Source organism: Littorina saxatilis, linkage group LG5, assembly GCF_037325665.1.
Source record: "Littorina saxatilis isolate snail1 linkage group LG5, US_GU_Lsax_2.0, whole genome shotgun sequence".
Classification (NCBI taxonomy): domain Eukaryota; kingdom Metazoa; phylum Mollusca; class Gastropoda; order Littorinimorpha; family Littorinidae; genus Littorina; species Littorina saxatilis.
In genome coordinates, this window is record NC_090249.1 from 40,995,847 (window position 1) to 41,023,243 (window position 27,397).

General features: G+C 43.5%; 1 protein-coding gene across 3 annotated transcripts; it reads right to left on the minus strand.

The window, feature by feature from the left end:
* Window positions 1-991: 991 nt before the first annotated feature.
* LOC138967130 (calcyphosin-like protein) lies at window positions 992-26,949 on the minus strand. Of its 3 annotated transcripts, none has more exons than XM_070339618.1 (6): window positions 26,710-26,949; window positions 11,953-12,107; window positions 10,940-11,120; window positions 6,318-6,527; window positions 4,335-4,488; window positions 992-3,843 (listed from the first exon to the last, which is right to left on the minus strand). In XM_070339618.1, exons 2-5 carry the CDS (start codon window positions 12,084-12,086, stop codon window positions 4,375-4,377), a joined length of 639 nt encoding a protein of 212 aa, XP_070195719.1. In that variant the 5' UTR covers window positions 12,087-12,107; window positions 26,710-26,949; the 3' UTR covers window positions 992-3,843; window positions 4,335-4,374. The 3 variants fall into 3 exon arrangements, with proteins under 3 accessions (XP_070195719.1, XP_070195720.1, XP_070195721.1); XM_070339619.1 differs by lacking the exon at window positions 26,710-26,949 and adding an exon at window positions 14,080-14,213; XM_070339620.1 differs by lacking the exon at window positions 26,710-26,949 and adding an exon at window positions 13,999-14,023.
* Between the last annotated feature and the right edge of the window lie 448 nt (window positions 26,950-27,397).

A 27,397-nucleotide genomic window follows, 5' to 3' on the forward strand; every position in this document is an offset into this window, starting at 1 on the left:
GTCCTTGTGGAGGAGGGTCCTTACAGAGGGAGGGGGCGGAGTCAGGGGGCCACAAAGAAAGTCAGATTTAAAAAAAAAAAAGAAAACGGAGAAGTTTGAGTTGCTGACGACCGTTCTCTCTGAAAGCAAACTGCTTCGATTTCATGTTTGTCCTTGGTGTCCACCAGTTCTGGTGCATGTACTACCCTGGCCAAGTTTCCTCTCAAGACATCAAAGAGACCGCCCCAGTATACTCTACAGCCTCTGGGCGAACCACCTCTCATAGCTAAAACTGGGTCAATGACCCCTGGGAAGAAGGTCAGTGTCTATAAAAATTTTACTCCTAGGCCTGCGGCCAGGGAGGGGGGGAGTATACCGGTACCATTTGAGAATCAGACCAAATGAGAATTGAACCATTTGAGAACATCCTTTTTTTTTCAATCACTACATCGAAGGCCTGCGGCCCGGGGTTCACATGGGTTGGTTTGTTTGTTTGTTTCAAACCCACACCCATATACACACATTTCCCATTTAAACCATTTGTCGGCCCCCTGTCGATATTTATCGACTAAGTTCCTTGTTTGACTATTGTTTTTGTTGCTCAGTGGTCGCCGCCCTCCGTTGATTAGCCATTCATTTGTGTTTGCACCAGTTTGTCTTTTTACCCAGACGCGGTAAAAAAATAACGTAGAGTAAGTCTTCCGTGTGTTTAAAAAGCTGCAAGCCATGTCTGAAGAAGAGGTGGTTCTTGGATACATCTGGTATGGGATTGTCAAGGTGAAGAAAGACACAACAGCAGGCGGAAGAAGGAATAGACAGAAGTGCCAATGCATGAATCAACACACACACACGCCACAACACACGAACACACACACCACACACACACACTCACATACACACTGTGACACGCAATCACACATAGACACACACAGACAGACACACAGACAGACACACACACAGACACACACACCACCACCACCACCACCACCATAAAAAAACAGCAGCAACAAACCCAGTTTTGCCATACATTTTATTTCAAGTGAATAAGTATGCACGTAAAAATTCATTTTCTAAAATAATTGCGTAAATATGAACATATGGCATGGTATCTTACAAAAAGTCAAAAATACTTAGGTCGCTATTGAAAGTAAATGTGTACACTGTTGACTGGCTAAAGCAACGTCACTGGGAAAGAATCACTTACTCCAGTAGATGGTCTTTCAAAACTGAAGCTATTCCAGGGCATTGGCCATTGCACGCGATCTTAGGAGAGGAAAGGGGTCGTCTCCTCAGTCTTTGAAAGTGCCTTCCTTCCAGTGTAAACCAGCATGTAAACCATCACATCAAGTAAACCAACAGAGTTGTGTCCACCCTTTTACCAGGGGTAAAAGAATCCCTTCACTTGCACACACACCATGAATCAACAACCTATAATTGCTTCCTGTGTCAGTTACAAAATTAATTCCGCAGAAAATGTCACTGTGCACAACAAAACATCCTGGTTGTAGATTTTGTGTACGTGTCCAAGTGGATGTGTGCTCTGACCCCACATAAAAAACAACACATGGACGGCCGGGTCTGTGGTGGTTTACAAGATGGTAGGTCCTATACACGGAAAGGAAGGCGCCTTTAAAGAATACTTAGCTCTCTCAGGTTTAGCTTTCTCTTGTCAAGTACTCGATCCACCACTGAAAACTTGGCTGATCAGTGTTTTGTTTCTGAATTATAAGTACGCAAGGTGTTGACACAAGAGGAGCGGACACATTATGTTGCGCATAAGTTATCATAGTGTTTCAACCACAGAGTCAGACACAAACAATTATTTGAAATAAAAGTTCCTGCGTTTCTTTTTTTTTGGACCTGTGATATCACATCGGACGGTTTCTATCACGTTCACAAACTAGTTTTGCCCTCGAAAACAATAGGTTGCATAATGAGCTATAACAACTGATTTTACCGACATACATTTGTGTTAATTCCTAATTCAACTGACACACGTTTTGAATGTCATACTGACATATGTTTGTGTCAATTCCCAATTCAACACAAGATGTTGCCTTTTTATAGAAACAGGACTAGTCGAAAATGTATGAAGCTGATCACCCGACTGTAAACGAACAGTTCCACCCTTAAACCAAGCGCTCCCTGCAATAAAAGGTAAACAAGCGAATGTTTTTACTATGCGTGGCTACTAGGCTATGCAGACTCACAGTTGCACATACCGCTCCGGGGTTTAGGGCGAAAGAATCGCTGTTTATAAACTGCTCATAAAGGCACTCATTATTCAGAGGCAAAATATAACGAGGAATGATATCTAGAACGAGGTCTCTTTGGCTCTCCGCGTGACATCAACAGAGACTGACTCACTGGACATTTTATTTTACGATGAATCTGCGCATTGTTCTTCGTTTGTATTACATGCAGTAGCTATACTCTAGCCTAGTCTCATTTTGTTGGTGTTTTCATGAAACGAACGATGCAGCTCATGTTGGTAACAAATTCTTCGTAAATGACTTTAACTCGGAGAATATATTTTATAAACGGCTAGATGTTTGGAATAAACATAAAAATGTGAAATGGTTAGGTGTTTGGAAGGAGGAGAACAAACCCACAGTGGTGTTTGGGGTGAAACATAAACAACATAGTAGTACTTTCTTGACATGGCTGTGTGTTTGTCTTGGAAAAAGTAATATGTTTTGAAGTGGCTGGGTCTTTGAAATGAAAAAGTAGTATTAGGACAGGAAGCTCTCTGTCACAGACATTATCAACATTGCCTAATAACCATTAATTAACAATGATGCTGCGCTTCGATGAAATGCTCAGGTTTCTAAGGACAACATTCAAAATAAACTTTGCACTAGCAAATTCTGGCTAATAAAAGCAGAATTATTAGATTTTTATTAAAGGAGCTGAGAGATATCATAGAAACCCATGCAAAAGAAATTTCATCACGCAAGCCTGAAACTTGAAAGAACCGAGTATTATATAAAGAGTGATCAAAAGACTACAAAACATGCACTGTGTAATTTACTAAAATGAAATAAAAACCCAGACCTTTTATTAAAAAATCCCGATGATTCAGAATAGAAATTGTTAAATGGAAACAACAATAATTATGCGGTTCAGAATATCATTTTTTCTGCAAGCATGCAAACACATTACTCTGCTTCATGACAAACTGTGACAATACAACACATTTAGCCTACTCAATTCATTACTTCAAAATGAGTATTAGCAATAGCATGAGCTCAACAAAAAAACAAGCAATTGACATTGATACAAAATAGATATCATCCTCTATCTCTCCCTGTCTGTTATTCTACAGACTTATACCCAGAACAGGCTAATTTAACATGTGACTCACATGACTTACAGTTTGCATTGCCGAATAAATTATGAAAACACAAGGCAAACTCCATTATATTCAATACTTCACACCAAAACCGTTAAAATACAAAACAAAATTCCAAAGATGGAAATGCTTAAGTCGTGTTTCCAAAAGCAATATATAAAATCAACAGTTTAACAAGCAAAAAAACAATAAGGTAAAATGCGTGGCAAAATAATCTTGTATTGTCTGTCACACTTTTGGGAACATGGTAATAGCAAAGTACCAGCCAAGACGTCTTGCGCAAAAAACTCTGACAAACAGAACGGGCAAGTCATTTTAAATATTGTTTCAGACAAAACTTGATTCATAAATAACAAAGCACAACGAAATAATTCGTGCATTCAAATGATTCCAAACAAGTAAACGATACACGCAAGAAAGGATACATCTTCTTAAATATATGACAGCAAAGTTAACGGTTGAGTCTTTAAAATGGTTAACATGATGAAATTCCTGTAAAATGTCAGTTGAACCTGAAACGAGAAAAACAAACCATATACCATACACAGAAACAAACAACTAATTATGAAACACAATTCTTTTAAAGGCATACTAACGCACTCCCGTGTTTACAAAGTGTAGTTTGCCCACAATCGATGTCAAACGCACCATAAGACCATATAATGACGATATGTCACCATGCGCGGACCATAATACATGCATTACAGCTTGTTCTAGCCTCTGAAAAAGTGAGGATGTCAACAAAGCCGCGGTGTTAGCTCCCTTGCATCAACGTTACATGTGTTGCCAAATCTATAAATAGGACCATCTAGATCAAAATAAAAAATCAAATATCTCAACATTTAAGGGCTCCTAGACCACAATATTTTGCAGGGAACTTAATTTAGTCTGTCTCCAGCTCTGGGTAAAGCAATTAGCGTGTATATTCATCAGCTTTCTATGCCTTTAAATTGAAGAAAATGTATCAACAATTCGCAAGGTCAAACTTCTCTCTCTCTCTGACCTTGCGCGAAAGATGCATGCAGGCACTGTGTCACGTGAGGTTAGTCCGTGGCCTTGACCTTCCAAGAGTTGTACATCATGAGACTGAAGTAGGCATCGTCGTCAATACTGGCGCTGACTCCTGAGTAGTAGTCCATCCACTCTTCCTTCGTCACCTGGCAAACAGCGTAACCATGCACTCGCATTTAAGGAGACTTAATCTGCTTATGGTGTAACTGATTGATTACGATAATAGTAGATATGAAGTGAGTTTAGCCGGCGTACCAAATAAGATCTATTGTATAAAATTCGTCTTTCAACAGGTATATTTCTCATGAATTTGGGACGATTTTTGTCAAAATCTCGTGATCATTAATATTTTTGTTTGCAATTTTTGAGAGGCTTTTCCATCAGGGCGGGCAGAGCAGTCTAAAAGGTCGTTGACAAGGCAACATTTTAGAATAAACAAGAAAGAAAAAAACACAGCTGTATTTTCCCAGATGAACATTCACTGTCCATTGACGATGACGACAATGACGATGGTGATATGATACGACGATGCCTTTATTTATTAGCATATAGTTACGTACGGACCCCTTTGGAGCTAACTACTGTAGGCGTGTCTTAAGCCTGTCGTAAACTAGGCGAAGTCGACTACGCGAAGTATACTTCGCGAAGCTGGCCTCACGAAGCTTTAACACTGAGTTTTCGGTAAACAGATTTTGCGAAGTCTTCGCGAAGTGGACTTCGGCCGCCTTAAACAACAGCACAGCGAATGTCCCCTGAACTTTTAAAGGTCATATTTGCCCGAAAACTTGCCCAAAATGGCACCTTAGATAGTAGGCCTTTAAATGCTGACATAGTCCTATCTAATTAGTTTAATTACTTCCAGGGCTTTTCCCATCGTTGTGGGGATGTATAAATTAAGCTTTCTGCAAAGTTTTAGGTTTGAAGTCCTTACCAATTACGAGAAATAATTAATTCTTTATTGCTATGTTTAGCAACAGTTCTCCAGGACTTGCATGGGCTATTTTTAGACCGTCAACACAGACAGTACAGTACAGCTTCGTCAATCCCCGCGTGAAGGAAATCGCTCACCTTCCACGTGCAAAACGTAGTGATATTGACACGCCAGATTAGCGCGGTAGCGTATTGTGCTAAGCAGGAAAGCGCGCTTTTCTGTATTCTTGTTAATTTCGCAATTTCCGGAAAACATCCACTTTCACTTTGAGACTGTTCTGTTTACATTCGACACAATCAACACCACTTTGCAATACTGAAATAATTTGTTCTGTGTTCGAAAGCTACAGCCAATCGTTATTATATCCCCTGAGGTACAGTTTTATAACATTATTGGCACATGTAAACAATATGAATTAATTAATGAATGCTACGTATATGGCAGCCTTTAATTAGGTGTCTAGTGTTAACAAGAAGAGCAAACGCTCGATCGAGTCACTTTCGCAGTTCTGAATATTATATGAGGCATCAGATGGACAGGAAGAAATTGCTATTCACAACACAATGAGTCACGTTCACATAAAATTTGAGCCCGGTCACTTTTATAGTTTCCGAGAAAAGCCCAACGTTAAGTTGTGTGTTGCCGAACAGAAAAGGCTAGTTATCTCCCTTGTTTTTCTGATAACGTTCGTAAAAGGCTACAGATGTAAATACTTTGATGTAAAGAATAATCCTACAAAGTTTCAATCACATCCGATGAACTTTGTCAAAGATATAAAATGTCTAATTTTTCCTTTGACGCTGACCTGTGACCTTGAAAAAGGTCAAAGGTCAACGAAACCATCGTTAAAGTGTAGAGGTCATTGGAGGTCACGACTAAACAAAATATGAGCCCGATCGCTTTGATAGTTTCCGAGAAAAGTCCAACGTTAAGGTGGTGTCTACGGACGGCCGGCCGGACAGACTAACACTGACCGATTACATAGAGTCACTTTTTCTCAAGTGACTCAAAAACAAGAATGTCAACAACCGTCAAACCACTCACCTTTCCGTCAGAGTTTTCCCCAGCGTCGAAGCTGCTGAGAAACTCGAGGAGGACCTCCTTCTTGTCCATCTCGCCGTTCTGGAACTTGGGGTGGGAGCGCACATCGTAGATGCCTACCAGGTCGTCCACGGTGATGACACCATCTCCGGTCTTGTCCATCTTGGCGAAGGCCTTGTTCACCAGCACCTTGCGGTTCTCGTTCATTTTCGGCTGCAAAAGACGGTAGTCTTACTATATGTTTCTAGGCGTGTTCACGGTATTACTGCAATAATACATATGCCGGGTATTACTGTTGTGCCACCAGTGTAAGTCAGAAGTCTTTGCTTCAGAATGTAGGCCCAGGGGCGGATCAGTTCATTTTATGGGGATGGTTTCCAAAAGTATATTGTGAAGATATGGGTGTGAAGGCGCGAAGCGCCGAGCCGACGGCGCAAAGCGCCTAGCTTGCTCCCCCGGAAAATTTTGAAAAAAGGATGCAAAATGGTGCAATCTGGTGCATTCTGAGGATGATCATTACCAGTTTCAGGCAGCAGATTTTGTCACTGATTAAGACCCCAAAAATTGAAACGATCAACCCCAAAAAACACACAAAAATATTTTTATTTTTTGGCTGGTGGGGGGGGCGGGGGGGGGGGGGGTTCCGGAAACCCCAGAAACCCCCCCTCGTCCGCCCCTGAGGCCTATATGTTTGTACTAGTATTATTGTGACTGCTTGCGTGTCTCGTTCATTTTCGGCTGCAAAAGACGATAGTCTTACTATATATTCGTAGGCGTGTTCACGGTATTACTATAATAATACATATACACGGTATTACTGATAAAACATATACATGGTATTACTGTTGTGCCACCATTGTGAGAAGTCTTTGCTTCAAAACGTATATGTTTGAAGTATTAGTGTGACTGTTTGCGTGTCTCGTTCATTTTCAGCTATGATAAAAGACGATAGTCTCGCTATATGTTTGTAGGCGTGTTCGCGGTATGACTGTTGTGCCACCAGTGTGGGAAGTCCTTGCCGCTTCGGAATGTATGTTTGTAGTATTATCGTGACTACTTGCGTGTCTCGTTCATTTTCGTCTGTAAAAGATAATAGTCTTACTATATTATATTCGTAGGCGTGTTCAGGGTATTACTGTTGTGCCACCAGTGTAAGAAGTCAGACTTTGCATCAGAATGTTTATGTTTTTAGTATCATTGTGACTGCTTGCGTGTCTCGTTCATTTTCGGCTGCCGTAAAGGACGGATAGTCTTACTGTATTTTCGGAAAGATGGACTCCTTGTAAAACTGCTGAGGAAAGGCGTGTCCAGCAACATGTACCAGTGGATTCGCTCTTACCTCTATAACCGCAGGGCAAGAGTTAACGTCGACCAGACCAAAAGCAAGAAGTTCCTCCTTCGTCATGGCGTCCCTCAGGGCGGAGTCCTCTCCCCCACACTCTTCCTTCTCTTCATCGACGATCTGGTGTCTGAGATGCCCAAGGGGATCAAAGCTGCTCTCTACGCAGACGACCTTGTGATCTGGTGCAAGGAGGAGCACGCAAGTACTGCCACCTACAGAATGCAGCAAGCGGCAGATAGGCTGAACGCATGGGCAGAAGATTGGTGCGTCTCCATCAACAAGGAGAAATCCTCCACCACCCTATTCACACTGTCGCCAAAGCAGAAAGCCGGAACCATTAGGCTTGGTGGAACTCCTCTGAGAGAGGATGAAGAAGCAACGTACCTTGGTGTCACCTTTGATAGACGGCAGACCTGGAAACCACACATTGCACAGGCAGAGACGAAGGCCCGGCGCAAGCTAGCCATACTCAGGAAGCTGGCAGGTACCACCTGGGGAGCGAACGAGAAGATACTGAAGACAGTATACCAGGGAACAATCAGACCCCACCTCGAGTACGGCTCCACAGCGTGGTCAACCTCAGCCAAGACAAACCTGCAGAGCCTTGACCGTGTGCAAAACCAGGCCCTCCGACTCATCACCGGTGCAATGAAATCCACGCCCATCAAGGAAATGGAGAAGCTTACCACCATCCAACCCCTCTGTCAGAGAAGAGAAGCCAAGACTATGGTACAGGCCGAGAAGCTCAAGTGCCTACCCGACCACCCCATGAAGCACAGACTGAGCAACCTCACCAAGAACCGGCTTAAACGGAGCAGTTTTGTACACGAGAGCAAGAGACTTTCTCGACAGTACAGGGAAGTCCTTCCACAGAACACTCTACCTCTGACTCAAGAAGAAGAGGAAACCCCCAAGGCAACAGAGAAACCAGGCATCCAGATCTACACCAGTGTTCCACATGTTACCTCAGGAGAAGATCAGAATGACACAGCTCGACAGGCACTCACCTTAGCCCTGATCGACGAACAGTACCCAAAAGAGGCGTGGATCCATGTATACACCGATGGATCAGCAACTAACGCCGTGCTCAATGGAGGTGCAGGCATTCTCATCCAGTTCCCTGGGGGACATACAGCTACATCCAGCGTTGCCACTGGCAAACACTGCACAAACTATAAAGCAGAAGCAGAAGCTCTCATGCAGGCCGCCTCCTTCGTTCAGGACTCCGCAGACCCTTGCTACCAAGTTGTCTTCCTCTCGGACGCCCTTTCAGTCCTTCAGGCCCTAGAGAACGACAAACTCCCACAGCTGGCCAAAGCATTACAGATGGTCAGACAAACCAGAAGAGTTGTCCTCCAGTGGATACCAGCACACTGTGGGATACCAGGAAATGAAAGGGCAGATGAGCTGGCAAAAGAAGGAGCCGTGGAAGACCAACCTGAAAACAATGTCAGCTTTAGTGAGCAGAAGACAATCATCAAGGCATTGATGAGGCCAAGGACAAACAGAGATGACTACCACACAATGTCCAGAGAGCAGCAAGTCAACCTCATCAGGCTGCGTACTGGCCACAACAGGCTCAATGCTCACATGAACCGAAAGTTCAAGCTGGCGCCATCACCAACCTGTGCCTGCGGTCAAGAGGACCAAACAGCGGAACACATCTTACAGCGATGTCCCTTACTAGATGAGGAACGAAAAGAAGTGTGGCCGTCACCAACTCCCTTGCAGACCAAACTATACGGCAGTCGACAGGAGTTGGAGAAAACGACAACATTTATCACCAGTGCTGGACTGATTGTGTAACCTCTGCGAACGCCAAGAAGAAGAAGAAGAAGAAGAAGAAGACTGTATTTTCGCAGGCGTGTTCACGGTATTTCTGTTGTGCCACGTACCAGTGTGTGAAGCCGGTAATCAGTGTTTCAGAATGTGTATGTTTGTTGTATCATTGTGACCGCATGCAATGAAAGCCCTGAAAGAGTTGAAAGGCCGCGCAAACTAGAAGTACTGTAATATCGCAACTCTACAATTTAGAAGTAGCTGCCATATTAAGTCAGAAAGTATTGCGAGTCAAGTTCTCACTCTAGACTGGAAGCAAGTGTCACTCTCATTCAATACGCCCTGGGATGATAATACATATAGCTTCGTCATGTGTTGTGGGCTTAAGTTCTGCATCATGCTCGTTTGTTTGTGTGCAGCGAAAATCGTGATTTGTTGTAGTGTATGCCTACTTTAATTCTGCGTGACGTTTGGCTCGTTGTTGTCTTTTTCCCTTGCTGCAGCATTTTATCGTCTTAGCATGCTGCGTTTTGGAATCAGTTCTGCGATTCGTTTCTAGAATCAGCTACGCGCGCGCGCCCGGTGTCGCGATCTGAGTTCCCCTCAAGCTGAGATCCCTTGGCGGCTCCGATGCGCATGCGTCAAATACACCTCATTTGCATAACGAATTCAGATCGCTGTTAACAATCTGAGTTCTCCCCAATCTCAGTTCCCCTTATATGTCTGTTTAGTGACAAATTTTGCGAAAATTATTTTGAATGTGTACTTTGTAAAAAGTTAACTCCCTTAGACGCATCTCGTCAAGTGGAAAGCAGAGATAGGGTTTGTTGATCATGGATCCACAATGGCTGCGCCTAAATTGCGCTGATAGTGAATGGTGAAAGAAAGTAGAGCGTTCGACCTTGAATCAGAGGGTCATGAGTTCGAAACCAGGCAGGGCACTGTGTCCGCAAACTTCGTACATTAAATTTTCCTCTTTTTTTTGTGGTTCAGTTTTTTTTTATGTTTAATACAACTGACAAAATGAAAACATTTTTATACACCCGCCCCCTTTAGGGAGGGGGGTATACTGGAATCACTTTGTCCGTCTGCGTGTCCACTCAGTCCCCTTATGGCTTATATCTCAGGACGTTGTACCCTCCTGTTTTCAGATAATGTATTAGAGAATGCATCTGGTCAGCGAACTGCATAAATTTGGAGTCAATTGTAGGTAAAATCGAACGTCCGAAGCCAATGCTGTCTGGAATTGGAAAGACTCGATGCCAGAGGAAACTCAGCTTGCTAAGTTTATGCAAATGAGGTGTATATGACGCATGCGCAATGGGTGCGAATTATAGCCAATCGGAGCCGCCCAAGGGATCTCAGCTTGAGGGGAACTCAGATCGTGACACCGGCACACACGCACACTCACACACACACTCCTCCGAAAGCCAGCTTTTTTCTCTCTCACCCTCTTCCGCCTGTCCCCCAATCACGCAACATACGGTATTGATGAAACTCTCACCCTGACTGAAGCGAGAAACTCGTTGAAGTCGAGAGTGCCACTGCCATCTTTGTCAAAGTACTTGAAGACTGCTGTCAGTTCGTCTGGGCCCATTTTGGACAGTCTGCACTCCCTGCAGCCCACAATGAACTCGTCCAGTTGCAACTTCCGGTCGCCACTGTCGTCCATGATTCGGAACTTCCTGAGTAACACACGCAATAAGTACTTGTAAAATATGTTATAACACACAGAATACGTTTAATACGAATTAAAGGCTGGAAGATTTCACATATAATTTTTTCTTCAAGATAAGGCAGTCAAACGGATGAACGAAATGCTAAACAAGGATCGTTCATTAGACTACCACGGCAAGTGCTCCAACTCCTTAGTGTGAAATCGTGTGTCTCTTTCGTTAATTATCCCACTGTGATAAAGAAACATTCGTGCCAGTGAACCCGAGCGCCAAATTTGCAGCTTGTAGTATCAGTTTAGCCGGTCTAAACCAAAGATAGTGACATGACACTGGGAGGAGGTGGTGTCAGAGGAGGGGGGGGGGGGGGGAGGGGAAAATAAGCTTTAATGCTGATGAAGAGCTACAGCACATTCCCCAACCCCCGGCACCTCTCCATCAGAGCCAATCCGAAAATGTTCTTTTCCTAAATATTGTCCTTTCATGTCATTTAAATTAATTTCATTTACTCTATTATCCCAATGCAGCGCTGCGAAATTCGGATCGGTCCCTTCCAGTGGAAAGCTAGCAGCAACAAAAGTCGCGCTGCCCAGGTGGGTGCGTGTTTGAATGTAATCAGCCACCTGACCTTATGGTAGAATAACAGAGGTCTTTTACGTGCCAATGTGGTGACACGGGGGTGGAACATGGATACTGTCTCTGAGTCTGCACGTAAAGTTAAAAGGCCGTATACTTCGGATACAAAATACCCTATTGCGCAGGTCAACACTGAGATTCTGTCCGTGATTTGGAGGTGTCCTATTGGTATTGGCCGGCATAACACAACAGGTAAAGTCACACTGACCTGCCGATGGTCTTGATTCCAGCGCAACCGTTCTTGAGGCAATAACATTTAAACCTCTCTACGGGGTCTTTCTCACTGGCCAGCCTCTGTGAGCACATCTGCTGCAACTCCTTGTCAGCTTTCTTGCAGTCCATCTTGGCGTTTCACGTGTTGCTCTGCACACAAAAATAGGTCAAGGTTAAAGTATTATCAGGGGTGGAAGTATATATTGGTCATTTCAAGAGCTATTATTAATTCATGAAAAACACGGTTTTGATACTCAACGTTTTACAAACATTTTTTTTTTTCATAAAACGTTTAATACCCAGATACCACTTCCAAAATAGATCCTGTGATTGTAATTGGTCGGGAAGATACCCCAATCATACCCAACCCGTTCGGCGAGAGATTTATTTCTCAGAGTCAACTTTGTGTGCAGACTCTCTTCGGTGTCCGAACACCCCCGTGTGTACACGCAAGCACAAGACCAAGTGCGCACGAAAAAGATCCTGTAATCCATGACAGAGTTCGGTGGGTTATAGAAACATGAAAATACCCAGCATGCTTCCTCCGAAAGCGGCGTATGGCGGTCTAAATGGCGGGGTAAAAACGGTCATACACGTAAAAAGCCGTGGGAGCCAGTTTCAGCCCATGAACGAACAAACAAACAAACAAAATACCCAACCCTCGTTAACCTGATTCTTGGCATGTCATCATATTCAAAATTCTTATTATTGTTTTTCGCACTTGTTTTAACACACTCTGAAAATACCACAGGCAAAATATTAGCGAATCTATTTTTTTAGTCAATCGGTGTCCGATGTCTTTAAACAGAACGGGAACGTGACTTGAGCGTCTGATGTCCGCGATGTTTGCGCAATACCCTGCCGGATAAATAACTACAGCGTGTTTTGTTGTCATAACACAAAAGCTACGGTCCTCATAACACGAAGAAGGGTAGTAGGTCTAGAAATATCAATTATACAGTCTAACATGTACCTCTTTTTGCTGCATCAAAGTCATCATTGAAAATATAGCTTACAGTGCCCGTATTCAAATACTTCTTGAAAAACACAAGGCTACAACACGCACATCTTGCATGTTACAGCTTTCAATAAACTTTGAATTCAATGAAAGCTGTAACATTCAAGTTATGCGTGTCGTAGCCTTGTGTTTTCTAACTTCATAACTTTGAATTGATCTATTTCCGTGATGTTTACATGCAGAGCCACCAAAATCACAAGGTACACTAACTAAGCAGAAGCTTGTCCAAGTCTCTATTACGCGACGTGTGTGCTTGGTGCATAGCATATCAATAAAACGTGACAGCTTTGAATACAAGGTTTTGGTTTCTGACAGCAACTTTTTTTCAAGAAGTCTTTGAATACGGGCACTGTGAGCTATATTTTTAATGATGACTTTCATGCAGCAAAAAGAGGAATCTAGTACGTGCATGTTAGACACCATCTTTAGTTACATCATGCATTTTGGGATGCTGTTTAAGTGATATTTCTAGACCTACTACCATTCTTCCTGTTGTGAGGACCGTAGCGTTTGTGTTATGACAACAAAACACGCTATAGCTATTTATCCGGCGTGAATACTCAAAATGAAAGCGGCAATCTGTGAGCATTCTGGTACATGGGGGTGAAAGGACAGCCTGGGGACCAGCCCGGGTACCGCCATTGCAGGTGGCCTCTCATTACGTGTATCGTTTGGTGAAGTGAATTGACGAAGGGACAAACAAAGGGGTCCTTTCATGGGAGTTTCCTCTCATCACTCGGAAGGAGCCTAACATCGTCCGTATCAGTCATTGTTGTACACAAAGACACACACGCACTACTCCATTTAATTATTCCCACTCGTGAAAGACGTTCGGGTCAAGTTTAGTCTACGTACCGTTCAAGGCACGATTAGTAATGAACCTATAAGAATGTCTCTACTCGTTCAGTTCTGCGCAAACAAGGATATATCCGTATTGCGTGTTAATCACTCTACTCCAGAGCAAATAAACGTAAGAATACACGGGTTCATACTTGACAAATACTTTCCATAGGTCTTAATTACCGTAGCCGACATGCCCTTCCTTTCCGTGTGGAATGCAACTGATTTGTAGTCCGTATGCCACAATACACAAGTGGGCTTTACCTGAACAAAGTGAATCCCCTTTTCCTGCCAGTAAGCTTAGTGCTGGTTTTCTTATTAGACAGATGTAGTACTAGTAGATGTGGAACTTTTCAGAACGTTTTAAACGTCGTTTACGGGAACGTGTACGGGTAGCGTCATCAAATCTAGTTTTTACGTCACGCGTTTGCCAAGATCTACACGTCTTGCTTGATGACCGCATTTGGAATATTGGAGAAGGGTGAGAATGATCTACTAATCTAGACCAATGACAATGTCAGTCACAGGCACTCGACACGAGGTGGGCGGGGCTTATGTCTTGGATGTCACGTGGTTAGGGTGATTGAGTATACTAGTAAGCTTAGCATTTTGTTGAGAGCGCATTAGGCCCCGCCAACTTTGATCCCGCCGAGCTCGTGACGAGTGCCTGTGGTTTGTGTGTGTATGTGGGTGTGTAATATCCTGACACTATTTCCTCCACTCTCTGACACCTGCCTCCAAGGCCCTCGTGGCTCCTTCACGGTCAAGAGAACGTTTGACTGTCAAAGTCACAACGTTGTCAGGGCCGGACTAGGCTAAGAGGAGGGGGGGGGGGGGGGGTTGCCAGTTGCCTAGCGGGGTCAAGGGGCAGAGCCCCTTGTGGGGGTCGAAGCTAAAAATTATGGGTAGGTCATATTCTGAGATAGGAAAATGGTCGCTCCTTGCATGAAACGGCAAAAATAAACAATAATAAAAAAAAATTAAATAAGTGAGGTACATGTTTAGGCTAGGGGGGGGGTTGCGCAACCCCCATAACCCCCCCGGTAGTCCGACCCTGGTTGTCTATGCGATCGTCTGCCTCGATCTCTTTTAATTGTCGCCAGATTTATATCGGAGAAACCGCGCGCACCCTCGAGGTGCGTTTCTCCGAGCATCTGGCCGAATGTGTGTGTGTGTGTGCGCGCGCGTGTGTGTGTGTGTCCGCACGGGTACGTGAGTTTTCTCTTTCGTTCCCATTCATTCCCCCCCCCCCCCCCCCCCCATTTTGTTTGGTCTACAGACCTCAAAACTGCCGCTTTTCTACTCTTTTTATATTTAGTCAAGTTTTGACTAAATATTTTAACATCGAGGGGGAATCGAAACGAGGGTATGGTGTATGTGCGTCTGTCTGTGTGTGTGTGTGTGTGTGTAGAGCGATTCAGACTAAACTACAGGACCGATCTTTATGAAATTTGACATGAGAGTTCCTGGGTATGAAATCTCGGAACGTTTTTTTCATTTTTTTGATAAATGTCTTTGATGACGTCATATCCGGCTTTTCGTGAAAGTTGAGGCGGCACTGTCACGCCCTCATTTTTCAACCAAATTGGTTGAAATTTTGGTCAAGTACTCTTCGACGAAGCCCGGGGTTCGGTATTGCATTTCAGCTTGGTGGCTTAAAAATTAATTAATGACTTTGGTCATTAAAAATCTGAAAATTGTAAAAAAAAATAAAAAATTATAAAACGATCCAAATTTACGTTTATCTTATTCTCCATCATTTGCTGATTCCAAAAACATATAAATATGTTATATTCGGATTAAAAACAAGCTCTGAAAATTAAATATATAAAAATTATTATCAAATTTTTTTTTTCGAAATCAATTTAAAAACACTTTCATCTTATTCCTTGTCGGTTCCTGATTCCAAAAATATATAGATATGATATGTTTGGATTAAAAACACGCTCAGAAAGTTAAAACGAAGAGAGGTACAGAAAAGCGTGCTATGCAGCATAGCGTAACCACTACCCCGCTCTTCTTGTCAATTTCACTGCCTATGCCGTGAGCGGTGGACCACGAGTATACGGTCTTGCTGCGTTGCATTGCGTTCAGTTTCATTCTGTGAGTTCGACAGCTACTTGACTAAATATTGTATTTTCGCCTTACGCGACTTGTTTATATTTAGTCAAGTTTTGACTAAATATTTTAACATCGAGGGGGAATCGAAACGAGGGTCGTGGTGTATGTGCGTGCGTGTGTGTGTGTGTGTGTGCGTGTGTGTGTGTGTCTGTGTGTGTGTGTAGAGCGATTCAGACTAAACTACTGGACCGATCTTTATGAAATTTGACATGAGAGTTCCTGGGTATGAAATCCCCGAACGTTTTTTTCATTTTTTGATAAATGTCTTTGATGACGTCATATCCGGCTTTTCGTGAAAGTTGAGGCGGCACTGTCACGCCCTCATTTTTCAACCAAATTGGTTGAAATTTTGGTCAAGTAATCTTCGACGAAGCCCGGACTTCGGTATTGCATTTCAGCTTGGTGGCTTAAAATTTAATTAATGACTTTGGTCATAAAAAATCTGAAAATTGTAAAAAAAAATAAAAATTTATAAAACGATCCAAATTTACGTTTATCTTATTCTCCATCATTTGCTGATTCCAAAAACATATAAATATGTTATATTCGGATTAAAAACAAGCTCTGAAAATTAAATATATAAAAATTATTATCAAAATTAAATTGTCCAAATCAATTTAAAAACACTTTCATCTTATTCCTTGTCGGTTCCTGATTCCAAAAACATATAGATATGATATGTTTGGATTAAAAACACGCTCAGAAAGTTAAAACAAAGAGAGGTACAGAAAAGCGTGCTATCCTTCTTAGCGCAACTACTACCCCGCTCTTCTTGTCAATTTCACTGCCTTTGCCATGAGCGGTGGACTGACGATGCTACGAGTATACTGTCTTGCTGAAAAATGGCTTTGCGTTCAGTTTCATTCTGTGAGTTCGACAGCTACTTGACTAAATATTGTATTTTCGCCTTACGCGACTTGTTCTTGCCTGTGTTATTGTTGGCTTCCCCTCGAGTAGCTTCCCTTGTTCAGGGGTGTACCTTAACTTTTTTTGCTACCGGCCAGGGGGGCCGGTAAGTCAAAAATTGAACCGGCCCCCCCAAATCCCAACCGGCCCCCAACTTGCCGGGATTTCTTACAACCGCCCCAGCGGCTCGTCGCTTGCTAACCACATACACAAAAGACGTACATTCATACTTATAATGCATACATGTGGATTTGCACTACTAATAACTACCACAAACACACAGAAAACTTGATGACTAAAATGCTATGTTTTAATATAATGATAATTAACCTTGTTTTAATAAAGAATTTAAAATAAAAGCCGCCACAAAGAAACAAGAAATCAAAACCACATTCACACCCTGTCACACAATCACACACTAAACCTCACTAAAAGTTACCCCCTTTATGTACCCCTACCACACAATTTACAAAGTAATTTACTATGGAACTTTACTTACCACATAAACACACACTACAAAAGAGTAAATCAGCATTTTTTTTTAATTTAAATTATGTTTTTTGTTGTATAAAACCAAGTATAAAAAGCTGACTACAAACAAAACATTTTCTAAGTTGCTTTCTTGTTTTGTTTCTTTTTCTTTATGTCTGTGTTATTAATATTACTGTAAAAGTTGCATACCAGCCAAATTTACCACAGCTTAAGTCATAAATAATCAAAAGCATTACATTTCATTTCTATTTCCTAATGAAAACAAACAGATGTTCAGATTTCCTGATCCTAGAATTGTTCACAGGTGATCTTTATGCTTTTGATTCAGCAGAGTTGCATCCCTTGTCCTATTGTTGAAGGTCTGTCTTTTCTTCTTTATCACATATAGTGGATCGGGTTGTTTTTTTTTTACTTCCTTAGTTGAAGGGAAATAATTGACAGCAGTAGTACTGTCACTACTTGTACTAAGTTGGTCAGCAAAGCTGGTGTTAACATATTTGGGAAAACGGTCTCAATGAGTATCCCTGCAGTCAATGACATAATTATATACATTTCCCAGAAACTGGATCAGTGGTACATAGCAGGCACATCAAAGGAAAAATACAGAGGGCTAGGGGGAATATGTTTGCTCTGGATGGGCGGTCAGATCAAAGGCAGATGCATTGTAAAAGCTGGTTGGCCTTGAGACCTGGGTCAATGACCGTTACTTGCAATCTGAACACAGCTGCCTGTCGAGACACTGACCTTCTTACTCGGGGTCAATGACCGAGTTTTTATCTGAGAGGAAACTGTTTTACAACATGTGAAAGTCTCTGAAGGATTGGTGAGCGCAGGATAAGATCAGAGAGGGGGTGAAGTGAATAGCGCAAAGAGGGGGGACGGAGGGGGGGTTTAACTATTTTGACTGCTGATGCAATCGCCAGCGGCTCGTGGCACTGGAGGGATGATGACACGGTCAAGTGAGGCGGAGGAGGGTAGCTGTCTAGCCAATGTGTCTGACATTGATTGATGGTAGTCCTGAGTCCTCAAAGTGGGGGAAGGGGGGGGGATGAGTGGGCAGTAGAGAAGTGACAGATTTTGAGATCGCCCGCAGAGATATTTGTTCGCCGGCCGTTCCGATTGACTACGTTGCCTAACGACTTTGTACTTCAGCAAAATTTGAACCCGCCCGGCGGGCGATTTCAGAGGAATTTCGAACTCGCCCGACGCGATTTGAAGTCGCCGCGGGCGAGCGGGCGAGCGCCAAAACTCACCCCTGCTTGCTTCTCTGTCTTTGTCATTTGTTGGTTTGTGCAGTGCAGTTGTTTTGTCAGTTATTCTTCTCTTCATTTGTTCTATCGCCTTTCTTCTTCTTTTTTGTGTGAGTATTTTTGTGTTTTTGTGCCTGAAGAAGACCCTTAGGTCGAAACGTCGCCGTTATTCGGTCCGTGTTCGTCATTTTAACGTGAGTACATTGCTTTTTGGTCTCTTTACTATTTCTAGCATGATCAAAATTCGTCATTGCTAAGAGACACGCCAACATTCTAAATGCAGGCGGTGATGAACATATTTCTAATTTTAATAATGACATACATCTTGCTGATTCTACTGTAAACCCCAACAGGATTCATGTATTGATTTTCATGGTGAAGTGCACTTGTTTATTGAACCATTTATGAAAAAAAAGGTTAAGTGCAGAGAAAATCAATTGTAGTCCTACTCATGGGAAGAGTTCTGTCGTTGTTAATAACAAAACGTTTTTCCGAGCAAGTGTTTTCAATAAACAGATTGAAAACTGAGCAAGCCGTGCGTAGAACTCGTTTATTCTGATGCATGCATCCCATTTGCGTGTACGTGAGGATTTTATGTCTGTGCCTTTCCGTGTCTTTTTGTGTATCAATGTGTACATCAGTTTGTTTTGTCGGTTTGTGAGTGTGTGCGTGTGTGTGTGCGTGTGCGTGTGTGCCTTCCTGACTGGACTGTCTACTGTATCCTGGTCGAGTTAGCGTTTCAACGGTCTGGGACAGAGAGACCGAGAGAGAGAGAGAGAGAGAGAGAGAGAGAGAGAGAGAGAGAGAGAGAGAGAGAAAGAGAGAGAGAGAGAGAGAGAGAGAGAGAGAGAGAGAGAGAGAGAGAGAGAGAGAGAGAGAGAGAATGTGTATCTAAAAGACAAAACATGCGCCGCTCATACTCTAACCATGGACCTATATATCTAATACTAGAGGAATACCCGGCTTCGCCGGGTGAATCGCGAGACAGAGACAGACAGCGTGGCGGTTCGCCGTCTTAGAGCACGTGTTGAACATTTTCATCCACCAGTTTGTGCCCACACAAAGGAAGGCAAGAACATACAGAGAGACAAAAGCCGCCAGACCCCATCACAAACAGAACTCTACAATCCACAGGTGTTGCCTGGCGAGCTAGCTATAAATAGCTGACAACTTGTAAGGCGAACAACTCTGCAGAGTCTGCTGTGAAGGGCGACGGTAGTCTCCCTGTCACACTCGACCCCCTTTGAATGAACTTTGTCCCCAAAGTTCCGAACCATGGACCCGCCAAGCTTAGGTCCCTCCCAGGTTGGTGGAATGGGAACAGCACGAAAATGATTCAGTGGCCTGAACATTTCATGTCGAGTCCCATCCCTGTCGACGACGCCAAATCGGTAACCGAGTGCCGAAACACCACAATTACCTTTGAAGGCGAAGTCCTCTCAAACGGGATTGAGAATTTTAGAGCTTATTTCTAAGCCCTATAATAACTGTTATGGCTGGTTTTTCGCGCGCAGCGCTGAACCGTTTTGGTTTTTCTCTCGATCCATTCCCAGTAACTCTTCCTTATCTTCTCCAGTGTTTTCAGCCGCGTTTGTCTCCCTTCCTCCGTGCGGTGCGCCGGCCGGGTCCCCGGCGCAGCCGGGTATTCGGCTCAACTTCTTCCCGGCGCAGCCGTACCCGGCGAAGCGGGTATTCATCTAGTATATTATAAATATATAGAGATAGATGACAGTGGATTTTTCGATAAATAGATTCGACCTTTGCACTTTTACAATGAGGACAACTTACGGGTACATGCAAGGAAAGCCGCGTTCTGGACAGTGCAGTGACCTTCTAAAAATAGTAACGGGAATATGAAGTGACGCCACACGAAGGAAGGGAGATAAACGCGCAAAACACTGGAAAAGATAAGGAAGAATTACTGAGAATGGATGTAGTGGATCTACAGAAAAACCAAAATCGGTTCAGCGCTGCGCGCTGAGAGCACGTGTTGAAAATTCTCATCGACCAGGTTGTGTCCGGGGTCTACCTGAATATGCCCACCAAATTTGAAGCAGATCCATCAAGAACTTTGGCCGTGCATCGCGGACACACACACAGACAGACACAAGCCGTATATATATATACTAGATGATTACCCGCTTCGCCGGGTACCGGCTTCGCCGGGAAGAAGTAGAGCCGAATACCAGGCTGCGCCTGGGACCCGGCTTCCGGGTGTACGCCGGCTTTGCCGGCGCACGAAGGAAAAAAGATAAACGCGCAAAACACTGGAGACCTTCTAAAAATAGTAACGTGCAGTGACATTCTAAAAATAGTAACGTAGAAACGGGAATATGGATTGACGCCACACGAAGGAAGGGAGATAAACGCAAAACACTGGAGAAGATAAGGAAGAGTTACTGGGAATGGTGAAATGAACAAACAAAAAAAAATCGGTTCAGCGCTGTTGAAATATCTCATCGATGAGGTTGTGTCCGGGGTCTCTCTGAATAAGCCCACCAAATTTGAAGCAGATCCATCGAGAACTTTGGCCGCGCATCGCGCACAGACACACAGACAGACACAAGTCGTATATATATCTATACTAGATGATTGCCCGCTTCGCCGGGTACCGGCTACCCCCCGCGGGTTAGGGGGAGTCCCATATTGGTTGGGACTAGAAAGAATTTACCCGATGCTACCCAGCATGTCGTAAGAGGCGACTAACGGTTCTGTTTCTTCTCTTCTTTTGTCTTATTTCTGCCTTACCAGTCCTTTCACCTATATTTCCTTCCAAGAAAACTCTCCCTACTATTCCCTGCAGTTTTCCAATTCTTTTCTTGTTGTCTTATTTCTACCTGACTGGATCCATCACCTTTATTTCACTTACCAAAAGTCTTCTTTTCCACATCCTTATTTCTCTGCACCCCGCATGTCGTATGAGGCGACTAACGGATTCTGTTTCTCCTTTTACCCTTGTTAAGTGGTTCTTGTATAGAATATAGTCAATGTTTGTAAAGATTTTAGTCAAGCAGTATGTAAGAAATGTTTAGTCCTTTGTACTGGAAACTTGCATTCTCCCATTCTCTCTATTGTACTACGTTGCAAGCCCCTGTAGCAATTTTTTGATTAGTGCTTTTGTGAACAAGAAACACTTAAACAAGTGGCTCTATCCCATCTCCCCCCCCTTTCCCCTATCCCATCTCCCCCCTTTCCCTCGTCGCGATATAACCTTCGTGGTTGAAAACGACGTTAAACACCAAATAAAGAAAGAAAGAAAGACGGGTACCGGCTTCGCCGGGAAGAAGTAGAGCCGAATACCAGGCTGCGCCTGGGACCCGGATCTGCTGGGTGTACGCCGGCTTCGGCGCACGAAGGAAAGGAGATAAACGCGCAAAACACTGGAGACCTTCTAAAAATAGTAACGTAGTAACGGGAATATGGATTGACGCCACACGGAGGAAGGGAGATAATCGCGGCTGAAAACACTGGAGAAGATAAGGAAGAGTTACTGGTAGTGGATCCCGACAACAACAACAACAACAACAACAAATCGGTTCAGCGCGCACAGCGCTGCGCGCTGAGAGCACGTGTTGAAATATCTCATCGATGAGGTTGTGTCCGGGGTGTAGCTGAATACGGTGTCCAAATTTGAAAAAGATCCACCGAGAACTTTGGCCGTGCATCGCGAACAGACAGACAGACAGACAGACACTAGTCGTATATATATATAGACTAGGGTGAATCGCGAGACAGAGACAGACAGCGTGGCGGTTCATCACAATCACCTCTGCAAGCGAAGTCCTGTCAAACGGGATTGAGAATTTTAGAGCTTATTTCTTAGCCCTATATTATCTGTTGTGGCTTCTCAAATGCCAGAACATACAGACAGACAAAAGCCGCTAGACCCCATCACAAACAGAACTCTACAATCAACAGGTTTTTTCCCACACACACACACAAACACACACACAGAGAAGCCGTATATATATAATATGTATATCTATATCTATAAATATATAGAGATAGGTGAGTGTATTTTTTGCGTGGCTATAAATTGATTCGACCTTTTCACTTTGACAGTAAGAACAACTTACGGGTGCAAGGGAAGCGTTCTGGACAGCGCAGTGACATTCTAAAAATAGTACCTCAGAAACGGGAATTTGGGGTGAACGGCGCGACAGAGACAGACAGCGTGGCGGTTCACCACAATCACCTTTGAAAGGCGAAGTCCTGTCAAACGGGATTGAGAATTTTAGAGCTTATTTCTTAGCCCTATATTATCTGCTGTGGCTTCTCACATGCCAGAACATACAGACAGACAAAAGCCGCTAGACCCCATCACAAACAGAACTCTATAATACATAGGTTTTTGCCTACACACACACACAAACACACACACACACAGAGAAGCCGTATATATATATGCATATCTGTATCTATAAATATATAGAGATAGGTGAGAGTGTATTTTTCGCGTGGCTGTAAATTGATTCGACCTTTTCACTTTGACAGTAAGAACAACTTACGGGTGCAAGGGAAGCGTTGTGGACAGCGCAGTGGACAGCGCAGTGACATTCTAAAAATAGTAATAGTAAGTTAGAACTGAACGGGAAAGCCACACGAAGGAAGGGAGATAAACGCCAAACACTGGAGAAGATAAGGAAGAGTTACTTATAATGGTGAAATGAACGCAAAAACGAAAATGAGTTCAGCGCTGCGCGCTGAGAGCACGTGTTGAAATATCTCATCGATGATATTGTGTCCGGGGTGTAGCTGAATACGGTGTCCAAATTTGAAAAAGATCCACCGAGAACTTTGGCGTTGTGATGTGGTGTAGCGGCTATGGTGTGTCGGTATGGGGGCCCGGGTAAGCTGAGGTGGAACCAAAATAGCTGAGGTGGAACCAAAATCGGTTCCGCGCTGCGCGCTGAGAGCACTTGTTGAAATATCTCATCGATGAGGTTGTGTCCGGGGTCTCTCTGAATAAGCCCACCAAATTTGAAGCAGATCCATCGAGAACCTTGGCCGCGCATCGCGCACAGACACACAGACAGATACACAGACACACAGACAGACAGACACAAGCCGTATATATATATATAGATAGGTCCCTGCTCTAACGAAATCATGTTGGATGGTTGCATGCAAACTTTAACGCGGGGAAAAAAAACCGCGCACAAAAACACCATCGATGACTGAATGGAAATACAGGTTATTTATACTAACATCGGCTTATCGGTTTAATGCGTGAATAAATGACAATTTTGACCGAACGTCAAAAACAGGTGCGGCTAATGTGCTGTACTTATCACCATGTAGGCAGTGATATAAGCAGAGGTATGTAACCTATTTATTCCTCCTTTCTCCAGTTGTTCAAAGTAAAAAGAAGTTTTTGTGCCACAGTTTGATCGAATCCTAATCACTCTGCAAGTCTACCTGAAGCCCGCATTTTTCATGATCCGCGAACTTCGATCATTATTTTTAATATCAACTGAGCCTCGGCATGACTGTAAACTCTACGTATATCACCCCTGGCAGTCCACTTTTCCGACGGCCAGAGCCTCGGAACGCAATTCAGGATACTGGACGTCCCAAGAGAGTTGAGGTGGACTGCCTGCCAGCATCTCCTAAACTCGATTTTGTACCCGGATCCATTTTGTAGTGCTGCCTTTCCACCGACGAGCCAGCTTCACAGATCGATACAGTCTTTATGTAGTCGTCGGTTCAAAACATGGTGCCATTTCGACATATATATATATAAAGTGGAGCTTAAAAGTTGGAGCTTTTGGTGTGAGAGAAACGCCTTTACGGTGAATTTAAAACCAATTTTGTTCACTCTTATAGGGGCAATAACTGTCCAGATTCTCGTCCGTTTTCATTCGCAATTATGAGAGTGAAACGAGCCCATTGTGCTACAGGAGGATATTCAACATCTGAATTTCGTCAGGAATATCATTGTTTGTTTCTTTCTTTGTTCTTGTGTTTGTTTGTTTGTTTGTTTGTTTGTTTGTTATCATTGTTAGGTTTGGCAGTTCAAGTCAACCTTACAGTTTTGTATTTGTTGACGTGCCATAACCCTTATGGTAATCTATATCATGCATGGTACTGGTATTGGTAATGAATGTGAACATCTCAATCAGTCTTTGAAAGTAGCGTAGATAAGTCATGGAAAAGACAAAGAGACAGAAAAAAACACAAAAGCACAAACAGATAGACAAGGACATTATCCTCGTCCAAAAACAAGTGAAAAGAGGTGCAACTCTTTAAACTTCTGTGTAGGGCCCATAAGTGACACACCAAAAAACAACAGGAAGTACTTGAAAGGACAAGAAACGTGACTTTAAACCTGAAAGGCGAAAGCAGAAAAAAGAATCGGAAACAGAAAAGAGACGAGAAAAGAAGCTTTTCCTTTGTTGTCTCTCTCTGTCTCTGTCTCTGTCTGTATCTCTCTGTATCTTTGTCTGTCTGTCGGCCTGTATGCCTGTCTGTCTGTCTGTCTGTCTGTCTCTCTCTCTCTGTCTCTCTCTGTCTCTGTCTCTCTCTGTCTCTCTCTATCTCTCTCTCTGTCTGCATGTCTGTGTCTACCTGTTTTTGTGTCTCTGTCTTTCTGTCTGTCTGTCTGTCTCTCTGTTTCTCTCTCTCTCTGTCTGTCTCTCTGTCTGTCTCTGTCTCTCTCTCTGTCTGTCTGTCTAAATCTCTCTCTCTCTCTCTCTCTCTCTCTCTCTCTCTCTCTCTCTCTCTCTCTCTCTCTCTCTCTCTCTCTCTCTCTGCGGATGTGCGTGTTTCTTTGTCTGTTTCTGTGTGTGTGTGTGTGTGTGTACAACAGTATAATACATGCCTCCCTCTCTCTGCCGGTGTATCTGTCTGTATGTCTGACTATGTGTCTGTCTCTGCAAGTGTTTGTCGGTATCTATAATTCTTTCTGTGTATGCCTATTTCTTTGCGTATCCAGACCCAGATCAGTATTTTCCGTTCAGCCTAAAATATTCCGCGGTACTGGTTACAGACACGAAATCACTCACTACGGAGTACCCGACATTGCCTACATTATGCATACCTGGTTATTCAAGGACACTGAACAATATCGAACAAGTCTCTACTGGTTCAAAGAAGGAACTCTTTCCGTGTCACAAGACCATCTGTGCTGCCGTTTCAAAGCTTACGATACCACGCGTGTATTCATGTATCGCTAAACGCATTCACCTTATCACTGCGCTTGGAATTCTCAAGTGCATTACAAACAGTCAGTTCAGATCGAAACTTCCACGCAATTCCGGGTGTCATTTGTAGGAGAGAACCTTTGAAGAATTGACACTGGGTACACACAGCCGTTTGAAAATACACGGTTTCTCCAGGCATGAATCTATTCCAGGGCGAGGTATTGTATTTTCAATTTTGTTTAGCCCGGATAAAGGCTTGAAAGTGGCAAGTCGATACTGTGACTGATACGAGCGTATCGGACAAGGTGCATGAACAGTTCTAATCGCGAGTTTAGGCGTTCTGTTCTGCTACTTCACGTTGTAGTTGTTTCGTCCGGTGTGTGTGTGTGTGTTTGTGTGCCGTGTGTGTGTGCGTGCGGCGTGCGTGCGTGCGTGTGTGTGTGCCAGTGCCGTGTATCACTATTACCATGTGATTTCCCACAACAAATTACATACTATTATAGGCTACTGAGCTGCAACAACAAAATAGTTTAGACCAGTTATTATTTTGTTGTTCCTTTTAAATACAAAAACCACACAAAATAACATAACAAAGCCAATATATAGTTCACGGCAAGACATAGGCGATGTGTGCCTGGGGTCATACATTATTCTATCACAATCTGATTTGTTTCTCATTAAATGATTAATTGATACTACGCGTACAACAAGCCACAAACGACAAAACCGAGAATGTCACACGATCGCAATTCAAACCCCACCAATGTTACATCTGTACGTGTCGATTCTACTATTCATTCAAGCGCGCAAGGCACAGTAATGTTATAACAAAAATGCTCTGACTCAACCGACCGGCACGAACCCACACTCAATACACTCGATCGAATAATGACACTCTGACAAGCTCTATGCTCTGTACAGGCTATTCCAACAGCCACGACGTCTCCAAACTCTAGCTACAACAGCGATGCTAGAAAACTGACCTGATCGAGACGATGTAGATAAGGCAGCTAAAACTCCAGCGCACAAGACAACGATGTACAATGCTGCAGTAGTGGTGGTAGAATAAGGCGTGAGGATGTTTAGTGAAGGATAGAGGTTTGTGTTGTGTTTAGTTCCGTGACCTTGGAGACGCGTAGACGCTAGGGGGGTGGAAAGAAGTAGGGGTGGTGTAGTGGCGCAGTGAAGTGTCTCCACGAATGTCGCTCTGTCGAACGCTGCCTACTGCCACTCTGTTGGAACTGCGTTGTTCGTTCAGAATTTTGTCACCGCCTCAGACAGCAAGCGTTCGCGGCAGGATCGATCGACTGCCGACTCGCTGTCGGCGCGGGAGACTTATTGGAGATCACTGAGGCTTGTCGAGAAAAAAGACGATCGATGACCTTAAGCACATACATATCTGTAAAGCGTCAAAGTCAAATCAGTCTTTTTTCAAATACCACATTCCAATGATCTGTTAACAAGCCTGGTCAAATCAGTCTTTTTTCAAATACGACATGCCAATGATCTGTAAACGTTGCAACAGGTCATAACCACCGCGCCACCGGCACACCTCCCCCGCCCCTTAAGTAAGGAAATGTAGCAGGCCGGCATACTGCTTTCAAGGGGATTAGTGGTAAGTATGCCCTATCCTCAATGCTTACGGCCCACGCCACTCTATTAGTCCCTGCA